This window comes from Bufo gargarizans, chromosome 2 (assembly GCF_014858855.1).
Source record: "Bufo gargarizans isolate SCDJY-AF-19 chromosome 2, ASM1485885v1, whole genome shotgun sequence".
NCBI classification, from domain to species: domain Eukaryota; kingdom Metazoa; phylum Chordata; class Amphibia; order Anura; family Bufonidae; genus Bufo; species Bufo gargarizans.
The window spans coordinates 30262343-30276209 of record NC_058081.1 but is presented as its reverse complement, the minus strand read 5'-3'; the positions used below and the strand labels follow the sequence as shown (position 1 = coordinate 30276209).

Sequence of the window (13867 nt, the reverse complement as noted above, 5' to 3'; positions counted from 1 at the left end):
AACACATATAATTTAAAATTTACATATACGGAACATCCGCAAAGTATCAATTTTCTTGATTTAACACTTACAGGAAAACTGAACCAGATTATACAAACTAAAACCTACCGCAAGGAAATAACAGGAAATACATTACTACGGGCAAATAGCCATCACCCCCTACACACAATAAAATCAATTCCTGTGGGAGAATTCACACGTGCCTACAGAAACTGCAGTACCGCAGCGGCTTTTGAAATAGAGGCTCAAACTATTATAAATAGATTAAAACAAAGAGCATATCCAAACTGGATGATATCCAGAGGCCTAGCTATAACTAAAAAGAAAAATAGAGAAGCTTTACTCTTTTCAACTCCTAAAAATAAAAATATCTCTAAACAGATATCAAAAAGTGAGAGTTCAGATATAAATGTAAATAAAAACGAAAAAGATAATTTACCTACACTTGTTTTGACGTACAGTAAACAATTTGAAAAAATTCAACAAATTATTTAAAAATATTTACCTATTCTTCATGATGACGAAATATTGCACTGTGCGCTAAAACAAGGTTGTAGAATTGTGTCAAGACGGCCAAGAACTATAGGGAATGATTTATCACCCTCCATGTATATACATCGAAACAAATATAAACGGGATCCCTGGCTTATATACAAGGGTTTCACTAAATGCGGAAGTTTGCGCTGCCGCACTTGTACATACGCAGTAAATACCAAAACTTTTCACGATGCGAATAATTCACACATATATCCAATCAAATCTTATATTAATTGTAATTCTATGGGGGTGGTATATATCATAAAATGTATAGCCTGTGACATGTTATATGTGGGATGTACCACTAGAAAATTTAAGGTCCGAATTCTGGAGCACCTCAACTACATAAAAAATCCGCATAGTGTGAACACATCCAATGCGGCTAAACATTTTATTAGTAAACACGAAAGCCAGGTGCGCAATTTCAAAGCCTTTGCAATTGAACAGGTGAAATTACCTAACAGAGGAGGAGATTTTAAACGTTTAGTGAGACTCAGAGAGGCTTTTTGGATTTTTAAGTTGAATACCAGACATCCAAATGGCCTCAATAAGAAAAATGAACTTATGTATTTCTACTAACTCATGACTTTCCTGTTTTTTTCACATTTCCTTTCATCATAGCTATGTATGCATGCATTTTTTCAATTCAATCAAGAGCAGTAATGGAGAAAAGGGATCCATGCCAGAATTAGCAACACAGCACTAATATATGTGGATCCATACAAATAAGTTGGCTATATATAACCAATATGGTGTTCTGATGCTATCCTGACAATTGACATTCTTTGACAATTTTAATATGTTCACTGTTTTTATTCAATGGTTATTTTTCAACACAAATTTTTGTAATAATCAGTGACTTTGTATAGATGCATGAATTTTCTATTGTGAAACATATGAGCAGTGCCTCACCTGGAAAACAAGAGGTTAAAGTGTTCCCTGCCTCCTACACTCCCCCACCCCTCAGGTGGAGGGGAAAAGCAATTACATTTTAGTACAGACTGGTATAAAGGTGCCAGAGGAGACACTGCTCATTATTACGACTAAGAACTACTGTTCGAAACGCGTCAAGGTTGCTGCACTTGTGGGTGGATGTCCTGTTTATATGTTTACTGCCTGAATAAAAGACGAAGATTTTAGCTACCAAAATCGTGAGTGCTGGAATTTCATTGTGCTTTCATATCAAGGATATATGGGCTTGCCGGCCTTTTCCGTGCACGCAGGTGGTGGAATAATTGGGTGAGCTGGACTTTTCTTTGTGGAAAAACACAGGAGGCTGCTCCAGCTAGCAAGGCTGCAGCAACCTACTGAGCCCTGCCACAGAGAGAGGTTATATAGGCCCAAGTGGCCACACCCAACGGAAGGACACACCCAGTGACATCACACACACACACTGGGAAGGGAGTTAACCCTACACACACCACAGAAGGGAAACTCACACAAAAGGGAAAGTGTCCAACAGATCACACTGTGGCTGTTGCCGCTGGCCACGACATGGGTGGCAGCCGTCCAGGGAGTCAGCCCGAGGGCCGGGACAGTGCCACCACATGTACACAACCACCAAACGTTGCCACGGGCAACCACAGTGCGGGGAATGATGTCCGTGCGCACACAAACATAAAACACAGTGCACACCAGACATACAAACGTGCATACACACACAACTCCCCGGGAACTGCACACAAGGCTGTTGTCCACGGCAACCGCACTGAGACCAACTACATAATGCCTCAGCTGCGGTTGACACAACAACCACAACCGCGGGCAACTGTATGCGGCCCCCAAGGAGTCACGACCATAACCGTGGCCGTGACACATAATGTCCATGGAATAACGGTTTGATATTATTTCAAATTTTGCGCAAAATTCCTTATTGTTTGGAAGTAAGATTGGTCTCAGATGAGACCGTAGACCCCTCGGGATCCTCCCTGCTCTGTAATACTCCCTTAGCGTGGATTGATGAAGCTCATGTGAGATCCGTATTTTTTTCTCTGGTTCCAATTTACGTTTGATAACATCTGTTGTGGGTTTATTCAGAAAGGATTCCTCTCCAGAACTCTCCCCCAGGATCCTGGTCACCTCCTCCTCCGTGTAGACTGAACTCCTCGCTGTTGCCATTTTTAGCAAAATACTTTTATCTTCTTTCAAAATGTAGAAAAAAAAGTCCATATCAAAGTGTGCACGCTCGGAAAAAGGCCATAGCAACAATATAGATAGGTCCGGCAGCACTCCTATGTCCAAAAAACAACCAATTTGGAAAGTCCATTTTTCTTGACATGATTCCTCCAGAGTAATTGCCATATCTCCTCAGCAATACACCCTTCTGAGGTCATCATATCCCAAACTGTCATTCCTTTATAGAGGCAATCTTGTCCCATCAGCGCCACTTGATGGGGCAGATGCCTTCCACCAGGAATTTTTAGAATCTCGTAGGTACTCCGGGTGCCAGTCAAATTCAATGACAATGACTCCCGTGGCACCACGAATACATACATTCATCAGCCATGTTTTTCTATTAACAGGTAACAGAGCATGGGAAGGACTCACCCCCCATACTGGACATGTCCGTTGGCCATATATACTGGACAATCTGCTACATGATCTTGGGGACATCAGCATTAGGGAGTACGAGATGGAAGAGGACACTGGCTAATGACTTTGTATATGCACCAATGTAATTAACGGTTGTACCTGGGGGAGGGCTCAGGTAATTGATTAGGCACTATATAAGACACATATTATTGTATTCACTTTATTGCTTGAAAAAGACCGGGAACGGTCGAAACGTCGCATTTCCTTGCTGCTTTATGGAATAAATCCATTTTTTTCACGATTATCTGACGAGTGCTGCGGATTTCTTTTCATTGCTATTTGACGGTGGATCAACGGCCAGGATCCCGATCTGCTGGCACCAACATTACCGTGACTAAGGTATAATATATGGACTTTCCAAATTGGTTGTTTTTTGGACATAGGAGTGCTGCCGGACCTATCTATATTATGAAAATTGTAGATTCACACTGAAGGCATCAAAACTATGAATTAACACATGTGGAATTATATACATAACAAACAAGTGTGAAACAACTGAAAATATGTCATATTCTAGGTTCTTCAGAGTAGCCACCTTTTGCTTTGATTACTGCTTTGCACACTCTTGGCATTCTCTTGATGAGCTTCAAGAGGTAGTCACCTGAAATGGTTTTCACTTCACAGGTGTGCCCTGTCAGGTTTAATAAGTGGGATTTCTTGCCTTATAAATGGGGTTGGGACCATCAGTTGCGTTGTGGAGAAGTCAGGTGGATACACAGCTGATAGTCCTACTGAATAGACTGTTAGAATTTGTATTATGGCAAGAAAAAAGCAGCTAAGTAAAGAAAAACTAGTGGCCATCATTACTTTAAGAAATGAAGGTCAGTCAGTCCAAAAAATTGGGAAAACTTTGAAAGTGTCCCCAAGTGCAGTCACAAAAACCATCAAGCGCTATAAAGAAACTGGCTCACATGCGGACCGCCCCAGGAAAGGAAGACCAAGAGTCACCTCTGCTGCGGAGGATAAGTTCATCCGAGTCACCAGCCTCAGAAATCGCAGGTTAACAGCAGCTCAGATTAGAGACCAGGTCAATGCCACACAGAGTTCTAGCAGCAGACACATCTCTAGAACAACTGTTAAGAGGAGACTGTGTGAATCAGGCCTTCATGGTAGAATATCTGCTAGGAAACCACTGCTAAGGACAGGCAACAAGCAGAAGAGACTTGTTTGGGCTAAAGAACACAAGGAATGGACATTAGACCAGTGGAAATCTGTGCTTTGGTCTGATGAGTCCAAATTTGAGATCTTTAGTTCCAACCACCGTGTCTTTGTGCGACGCAGAAAAGGTGAACGGATGGACTCTACATGCCTGGTTCCCACCGTGAAGCATGGAGGAGGAGGTGTGATGGTGCGGGGGTGCTTTGCTGGTGATACTGTTGGGGATTTATTCAAAATTGAAGGCATACTGAACCAGCATGGCTACCACAGCATCTTGCAGCGGCATGCTATTCCATCCGGTTTGCGTTTAGTTGGACCATCATTTATTTATCAACAGGACAATGACCCCAAACACACCTCCAGGCTGTGTAAGGGCTATTTGACCATGAAGGAGAGTGATGGGGTGCTGCGCCAGATGACCTGCCCTCCACAGTCACCGGACCTGAACCCAATCGAGATGGTTTGGGGGAGCTGGACCGCAGAGTTTAGGCAAAAGTGCCAACAAGTGCTAAGCATCTCTGGGAACTCCTTCAAGACTGTTGGAAGACCATTTCAGGATGACTACCTCTTGAAGCTCATCAAGAGAATGCCAAGAGTGTGCAAAGCAGTAATCAAAGCAAAAGGTGGCTACTTTGAAGAACCTAGAATATGACATATTTTCAGTTGTTTCACACTTTTTTGCTATGTATATATTTCCAAACTTTTGGTCTGTACTGTATGTACTGTAGCAAGTCATTGAGCATGGACTCCCATATTGTTGAGTGGATTAGGCAGTGGCTGAGTGACAGACAACAGAGGGTTGTAGTCAATGGAGAACATTCAAAACAAGGTCATGTTACCAGTGGGGTTCCACAGGGATCTGTACTGGGACCATTTCTGTTTAATATCTTCATAAGTGATATTGCAAAAGGCCTCGATTGTAAGGTTTGTCTTTTTGCTGATGACACAAAGATATGTAACAGGGTTGATGTTCCTGGAGGGAAACGCCAAATGGAAAAGGATTTTGGAAAACTAGAGGAATGGTCAGAACTCTGGCAACTGAAATTTAATGTTGATAAGTGCAAGATAATGCACCTGGGGCGTAAAAACCCAAGGGCAGAATATAGAATATTTGACACAGTCCTGACCTCAGTATCTGAGGAAAGGGATTTAGGAGTAATTATTTCAGAAGACTTAAAGGTAGGCAGACAGTGTCATAGAGCAGCAGGAAATGCCAGCAGAATGCTTGGGTGTATAGGGAGAGGTATAACCAGTAGAAAGAGGGAGGTGCTCATGCCGCTGTACAGAACACTGGTGAGACCTCACTTGGAGTACTGTGCGCAGTACTGGAGACCATATCTCCAGAAGGATATTAATACTTTGGAGAGAGTTCAGAGAAGAGCTACTAAACTAGGTACATGGATTGCAGGATAAAACTTACCAGGAAAGATTAAAGGACCTTAACATGTATAGCTTGGAAGAAAGACGAGACAGAGAGGATATGATAGAAACTGCTAAATACATAAAGGGAATCAACAAGGTAAAAGAGGAGAGAATATTTAAAAGAAGAAAAACTGCTACAAGAGGACATAGTTTTAAATTAGAGGGGCAAAGGTTTAAAAGTAATATCAGGAAGTATTACTTTACTGAGAGAGTAGTGGATGCATGGAATAGCCTTCCTGCAGAAGTGGTAGCTGCAAATACAGTGGAGGAGTTTAAGCATGCATGGCATAGGCATAAGGCTATCCTTCATATAAGATAGGGCCAGTGGCTATCCATAGTATTCAGTATATTGGGCAGACTAGATGGGCCAAATGGTTCTTATCTGCCGACACATTCTATGTTTCTGTGTTTCTATGTGAAGAAAAGTTGAAGTTAATAAAGAAGTTATTTGCTGTGCTCTTTAAACCTACTGTTTCCATAGAAAAGCGATAGAGGAATTACAGAGACAGACAGTCTGGTTGGACTAAAAGTCTTCTAATGCCACAGAAGGGAGCTGAAACTCCGTGTTGCTCAGCGTCATCCCTGAAACCTGACAGATGTAGAGGAGATCAGTGTGGAGGAGTTGCAGTGTGTGCAAACCTGGGCAAGAACTACAGGAAACGTTTGACCTCTGTAATTGCAAACAAAGGCGTCTGGACCAAATATTACCACTGATTTTCTCAGGTGTTCAAACACTTCTGTTCAGCAGAGCAAGAGAAATAATTCTTTATAAATCATACAATGTGATTTCCTGGATTTTTATTTTATTTTATTCTGTCTCTCAGAGCGGGAATGCACCTACAATGTGAATTCCAGACCCCTCCATGATTTCTAAGTGCAAAATCGCAGGGTGTTCAAATACTTCTCTTCCTCACTGTATACTGCACACACCCAGCTCTGCTATTCATACACTGCACACACATAGCTGAGCTATTCATAAGCTGCACACACAGCTTTGCTATTATATACTGCATAAACACCCAGTCTGTTATTCATATACTGTACACACACAGCTCTGCTATTCGTATACTGCACACACAGTCCTGCTATTCTCATACTGCACACACAGTCCTGCTATTCTCATACTGCACACACACAGCTCTGCTATTCATACACACAGACAGCACTGTATTCCTATACTGCACACACACAGCTCTACTATTCATAGACAGCACTGTATTCATATACTGCACACACAGCTCTGCTATTCGTATACTGCACACACACACAGCTCTACTATTCATAGACAACACTGTATTCATATACTGCACACACAGCTCTGCTATTCGTATACTGCACACACAGCTCTGCTATTCGTATACTGCACACACACACAGCTCTGTTATTCATATACTGCACACACACACAGCTCTGCTATTCATATACTGTACGCACACAGCTCTGCTATTCGTATACTGCACACACACACACACAGCAATGTTATTCATATATTGCACACACACAGCTCTGCTATTCATAGACAGCACTGTATTCATACACACACAGCACTGTTATCATACACTGCACACACACAGCTGTACTATCCTCATACTACACATACACAGCTCTGCTATTATCACACACACACACACACACACACAGCACTGTTAGTCTGTTATCATACACTGCACACACACAGCTCTGCTATTCTCATACTACACACACACAGCACTGTTATCATACACTGCACACACACAGCTCTGCTATTCATAGACAGCACTGTATTCATATACTGCACACACACACAGCACTGTTATCATACACTGCACACACACACAGCTCTGCTATTCATACACTGCACACACACACAGCTGTACTATCCTCATACTACACACACACACCGCGCTCATACACCCATCTGTGCTCTGTGTTCTCCTGTGTCACGTTACAGCCTGGCTCCGCCCACACACGTGCCTGATCACATGGTCATGACATCATCAAAGGTCCTTTAGCCGAAGATTCTGGCGTCCAGGAGAGCTGGGGGAGGAGCTGCAGCCGGGTCTGATTTCCGGTACGGGGGTCATCATGGCTCAGGGGGCGCCGAAGCTGAAGGCCAAGCCCAAGAAGAATGCGGCTAAGAAGCCTGCAGGGATGAGGAAGGGAGGTAAGACGGCCGGGACTACATCTTCCAGCATGCCCTGCTGTCGGGGCTGGATGCTGATTGGTTGTTTGGTGCTGTTAGTCTGTCCAGTCACATTATTATGACCACTTCCTACCAGAGTGGGGTCACGTGACGTGAGCTGGCTCAGTGGGTACATAAGGTGTGGGGTAGGCTGCCTGCACACACATCCCTCATGGGTAAAAGGGGAGATTTATCCGAGTTCCAGAAAGGGATGATTATTGGTTTTCGGGCCAAGGGCGGCAGTATTTCTGAGACCGCGCAGTTTGTGAACTGTTCTCGCGCTGCCGTGGTGAAAGTGTACGGTGAGTGGATAAACGGCACGCTTGTGAACAAGAGACGTGGAAACTGCGGAGCGCCACGTGCCATCGATGTGAAAGGCGAACGCCGGCTCCGAGGGTGCGTGAGGGAGGACGAGCACGCTACAGTGGAGCAGCTGACCGCCAGAATGAACCAGGGGGCGACCCGGCGTGTGTCTAAGACTACGGTGCAGAGAACGCTGCTGCGTATGGGGCTCCGGAGCAGCCGCGTGCTCACCGCTCCTCTCCTCACCAAGCTGCACCCGCAGAAAAAGCTCCAGTATCGGACCTGGATGTACGTCTTACGTAGTAGTATGCCTTCTGTTACAATGTATCAGTCCCAGAGGATAGTAACAAGCCTTCGCTGTGCTGTGATCTCATTCACTGACAGCAAGCAGAACTCTTACTAATGATGAAGAAATGAATCGCAAAGTATATTAGGAAGTTGTGAAGAGGGGATAAGTGTCCGACCCCTGCTCCCTGCAGGCCCATCAGTCCATTAACCTCTATGGGACTGCCGCTCCCCTACCCCAGTGAGCATAGGCCTTCTCAGACCCCGCCGATCAGATGCTTAAGGACCCTTTAAAGGGCATCTGTCAGCAGTTTTGTACCTGTTACATGTGCACTTAGCAGCTGAAGGCATCTGTGTTGGTCCCATGTTCCTATGTGCCCGCATTGCTGAGAAACATGATGTTTTATTATATGCAAATGAGCCTCTAAGTGCAACGGGGGCGTTACCATTACACCTAGAGGCTCAGCTCTCTCTGCAACTGCCGCGCCCTCTGCACTTTGACTGGACCAGGCAGTGTAAACGCCACCACGTCCGGCCCAGATATAGTAATGGGGCACACTAACGCCCCTGGTTGGCATTTTGCTTCCTGGTTATATTACTAGGAGTTTGGCTAATATTTAAAATTAAAGGGCAAGTCCACTTTTGTGTAGACTTGCACTCTTCCTAAAGTCTTGTGCTGCACCATGCGCTTCAGTGTCCAGTATAGAAGGAAACTGCTGACGCCATCTTTACTGTACTGCGCCCGCGCCGGATACTGAAGTGCACATCTACATAAAAGTGGACATGCCCTTTAATTTTGAATATTAGCTGAACTCCTAGTAATATAACCAGGGGGTGTTCTGGGCGGTGGTGTGCCCCTATATCATAGGTCACATGACTCAGGACACAATGGGGAAGGATGTGCTCATATTAGGGGGTTGTCAGAGTTGCCCCATAGCAAGGAGCGGATCGCGGGCCCGGGTCATGGCACTAATAACTGTAAATGTCTTCCACAGCGCGAGTCATCGCACCCAAGAAATCCCGAATCATCCACCAGCAGAAGCTGAAGAAGGTGAGTGACCCAGTAGCGGGCCTAGTGGGTGTCGCCCCCTGTCATGGGTGAGGCCGTTCCTCCTATGCCTCCCACCATCCTGTACTGGGAAGCCGGAGAGTTTCCTAAAGTCTGAGGCTGCACTGCTGAGAGTCTGACAAGTTTTCCTGTCCCAGCTTAGGCTACTTTCACACTAGCGTTCTTCTTTTCCGGCGCTGAGTTCCGTCCTAGGGGCTCAAATCCGGAAAAGAACTGATCAGTTTTATCCTAATGCATTCTGAACGAAGAGCAATCCATTCAGGATGCATCAGGATGTCTTCAGTTCAGTCTTTTTGACTGATCAGGCTTTTCGGAAAACCGTAGCATGCTATATTTTTACCTCCGGCCAAAAATCCTGAACACTTTGACTGAACGCCGGATCCGGCCCTTTTCCTATTGACTTGCATTAATGCCGGATCCGGCGCCGTGTGTTCAGTCAAACCGGATCCGGCTTTTGCATGTTAAACCCGAAAAATTTGAAAAAAAGTTAGTAAATCCATAGTCCATAAATGGCGGATCCGTTTTTTCTAATGCATTTTTTTCATTGTGATCAAAATCCTGATCAGGATTCAAATGTAATCCGTTTTCACACGTTTTTCCGGATCCGGCGGGCATTGAACGCCGGATTTAAACAACGCTAGTGTGAAAGTAGCCTTATCTGTGTTGTCAGACGCACGGGTATCTGCTACTACATGTATAAGCTAGCACTTCTCTCTCCATGACAGAGAGAGGGCATGTTGTCTTCAGAATCTCAGTAGTGCAGCCTCAGGCTTCAAATCATATAGTCAGAGCCTTGTTTCAAGAACGTCACCATTTTATGCCACAGGATATGTCCTAAGTGTCTGATGAATGCAGAGTAGTGACGAAAAAATGCTGTACTGTTTTTTTTTTTTTTTTTTTTTTTTTCTTCTGTTAGGGGTTCACTGTATGGAATAAATATGTTTATATTAATAGTTCTATAGTATTTTTTTATTGCTTGTTTTTATTATGGGGAAACCATGATTTTAAATGTTTTTTTTTTTTTTTTTAAATATTTTAAAAAACTTCTTTTTGCTTTGACTTGTATTAATTCCTCTTACTGGGCTTGAACATGTGATCATTAGATCGCTTCTCCTATGACTGCAATGAATTAGCACTGCAGTCTATGAGGGAATCGCTGTGTTGCTGTAGAGTCCTGTCTGTGGCCGGGCTCCATAGGTACATGGTAGGGCTGCAGTAAACATTTATTTCAGTAATCAAGTATTCTATCGAATTTCTATTTTTTATGATTGATCTAATAAGAAAAAAATAATTAATAGACTGTTTTCCTTTATAAAAACTCATCAGACCCCCTGCCCACCAGTCCACAACACCCTCCGTTCCCCCCTGTGTGATCAGCCCAAGTGCATCAGTTCCCCCAGTGCCATCAGGTCAGCCCCTCCATGCCATCCATTGCTGGCTGTCCCCCTTCAGTGCCATGTCCCCAGCGCCCGTGAAATAAAATACTTACCTTTTCTGAAGGGGCGCCGCTCCACAGCTCCTTCCTCTTCTTCTCCGCGCGCTGCACTGGATCCTGACGTCACACAGTGTTGGGTCATAGTGCACGTAAGCGCGCACTATGACCTGACAATGTATCAGGATCCAGTGCAGCGCGGTACGGGCCGCCGGGTGACCACGGAGCGGTAAGTAATAGCAAGCGCTTCACTCCCGCTCCGTGGTCACAAACGAATCCTCAATACAAAAAATTTGCATCAATGATTTATTTTTATTTTTTTTGTGTGTAGAATTACTCGATTCAATCGAGTAATCCTTTCGGCCCTAGTACATGGCTTTGGCAAGCTGCAGAGCCTTTGAAAGGCTCGTGGCTACCATAAATAAAAAATGTGTCCCTTGATTTCTGCGATTGGGCCCCAGGAGCTTCCCAAATACCGTGGTTACAATTGATTCGGTGTCTAAGGGATTAAATGTCTGTGATCGGCGCCATCGCCGATCACAGACTTTACCTCCAGATACCTGGGGGCTTCGGCGTCTGCTTGGCTTCTGAGCCGGCGACATGTTCAAGGGCGCAAATTCAAGAAGGAGGTTACTTTCATCTCAGACATTTAAGGAACACCGATAGCATCTGCAATATCTGTATAATATACAGTGTTGGGAGACTACACACGCACACCTTTGAGGTGGCCAGCAGAACACTGAATGTAGATGTGACCTCCTGGATTCCTCTAACGCTGGGTTCACACCTGAGCGTTTTACAGCGCGTTCAAACGCGCTGTAAAACGCTCAAGACATGAAAACCAATGCTTCCCTATGGGAATGGTTCACACCTGGGCGTTTTACAGCGCGTACGAACGCGCTGTAAAACGCCCGACGCTCAAACAAGTACTTGAGCTTCTTTGGGGCGTTTTGACGCGCGTTTGTGGCCATAGGACACTGCAGTCAATGACACAAACGCGCGTCTACTATTACAAAAAACGCACGTAAAACGCGCGTTTGCGCAACGCTCAGGTGTGAACCCAGGGTTAGTGTATAGGAGTCATGTAAAGAACTGTGCAAGCTACGGCGGACCCCCAGTTCCAGGAGTGGGGCTCCCCTTTTATATGGTAAGTGTCTGATGTGGGAATACCCCCTTTAAGCGTTATGAGGCACATGGTCCATGTCCCCCAGAGCGAGCGCCTCTCCTTGTAGTCTGTTGTAGAAGACCACAGCTCCCACCATGCACTGCAGCAGTGTGCACCCAGTGTATGAAATACCTCCTAACCCATGTCCATCCTTCCCCAGAACCTGGAAGTTCAGATCCGAAATAAGATCGAGCATGACGTCACCATGAAAGCCGCTGCCAACATGCCCAAGAAACTCGCCATCCTAAAGGCCCCGCAATCGGCCAAACAAGACAAGAGCGCCCCCGCTGGAGGAAGTAAAGCATGAGCTGTCGGCGCCACTTGCTCTTATATATTGTGTATTGGATTTTCAGAAATGAATGTATGCAGATTTTCTAATGATTACAGATCTATAAGTCGCGGTCTTCTTGGCTCTGAACGGAGTGCAAGCTCTTAGGGACAGGAAGCCTTTGTAAAAAATAAAGTGGAATAATGGCAGCTCCTGTTATCATGTGTATAATGTAAGGGGAAACATGGCTGACTATATTACCCATGCAGAGCGCTGTAGCGGTGGCGTCTCCTGACATGTCTGTTTTGGGAACTACTTGCAACCCCCATGTAATAATTCTGGAGCATCTATTATTATGACTCTGTTGCGTTGCTCCTGACTTACTCCTACTAGAAGTTATGAATGAATGGTTAGCCGTTTGCAATGAAGGTACCGTTGGGTGTTACCAGTTGAGGGTGTGTCCCTGCACAGTCTGACTGGATAGTTTAAAGATTCAGAGGATAAACAGTGTAGGTGTTACCAGTGGCGCTGCAAGAATCACGAAGAAGAGTTTGTGGGTTTGAAGAGGTAAAGCTCTGAGAGAACTGCATGACAGGAAAAGGCTGCCCAATGTGGCAGACAAATGCCAGGGGGGAAGTGTTCTCTCCCTGCAATTTCCTGCTCGCTAGCAGAGGAGACCGCTGCCCTTACATGCAGAGATCTCCGCAGAATGCGGAGGAGCGATCGTTATGTCATCGCTCGTCTCCAGCACCTAACAGTCTCTTTCTAACAAAGCTAGAACCAGCCCTGTACCTCACATGGATCCAGAGATTTCCCCATTCATTTCTCTGCTAGATTTATATCAAGCTGACAGCTCAAGGGGAGTGTCTTTTCTGCAGCAGCTCAGGTGGGCGTGCCCATGCCCTCCCTATCACAGCTCAGGGGGGCGTGCCCATGCCCTCCCTATCACAGCTCAGGGGGGCGTGCCCATGCCCTCCCTATCACAGCTCAGGGGGGCGTGCCCATGCCCTCCCTATCACAGCTCAGGGGGCGTGCCCATGCCCTCCCTATCACAGCTCAGGGGGGCGTGCCCATGCCCTCCCTATCACAGCTCAGGGGGCGTGCCCATGCCCTCCCTATCACAGCTCAGGGGGGCGTGCCCATGCCCTCCCTATCACAGCTCAGGGGGCAGTTGAAGGATGAAACTGAGCATGTGCGGCCATCTCAGTGAGCAGGACAAAATAAATAAGGAAAAGAACAAACAGCAGGTGGCGCTGTACAGATACATTTTATTGAATAACTCAGTGGCTATGCTAAATTATTACTTACATGCAATTACAAAACTATTCAGATCCAGGGGCTGGTTTGATAAATAGAATATTTTTCATGGAACAACCCAACTTAAGGGCACATTTATTAAGACCGCCATTTTAGATGCTGGTCTTAATAAACCCCTGTGCTGGCGGTGGATTGGCTGAAGTTATTTAGAGGCACCG

At 45.3% G+C, this 13867-nt stretch overlaps 1 protein-coding gene across 2 annotated transcripts; it reads left to right on the top strand.

The window, feature by feature from the left end:
- Positions 1 to 7693: 7693 nt before the first annotated feature.
- On the top strand, positions 7694 to 12601 carry C2H19orf53 (chromosome 2 C19orf53 homolog). 2 transcript variants are annotated; one of them, XM_044282790.1, is made up of 3 exons: positions 7694 to 7852; positions 9454 to 9509; positions 12285 to 12601. In XM_044282790.1, exons 1-3 carry the CDS (start codon positions 7774 to 7776, stop codon positions 12429 to 12431), a joined length of 282 nt encoding a protein of 93 aa, XP_044138725.1. In that variant the 5' UTR covers positions 7694 to 7773; the 3' UTR covers positions 12432 to 12601. The 2 variants fall into 2 exon arrangements, with proteins under 2 accessions (XP_044138725.1, XP_044138724.1); XM_044282789.1 differs by lacking the exon at positions 7694 to 7852 and adding an exon at positions 7934 to 8461 and having other exon boundaries at positions 12285 to 12370.
- Positions 12602 to 13867: the final 1266 nt, after the last annotated feature.

Coding starts and splice junctions, on each gene's coding strand:
- C2H19orf53 (XM_044282789.1), top strand. CDS start 8,043: ATGGGTAAAAGGGGAGATTTATCCGAGTTCCAGAAAGGGATGATTATT. Junction 8,462..9,453: donor CTCCAGTATCGGACCTGGAT/GTACGTCTTACG, acceptor TGTCTTCCACAG/CGCGAGTCATCGCACCCAAG. Junction 9,510..12,284: donor ACCAGCAGAAGCTGAAGAAG/GTGAGTGACCCA, acceptor ATCCTTCCCCAG/AACCTGGAAGTTCAGATCCG.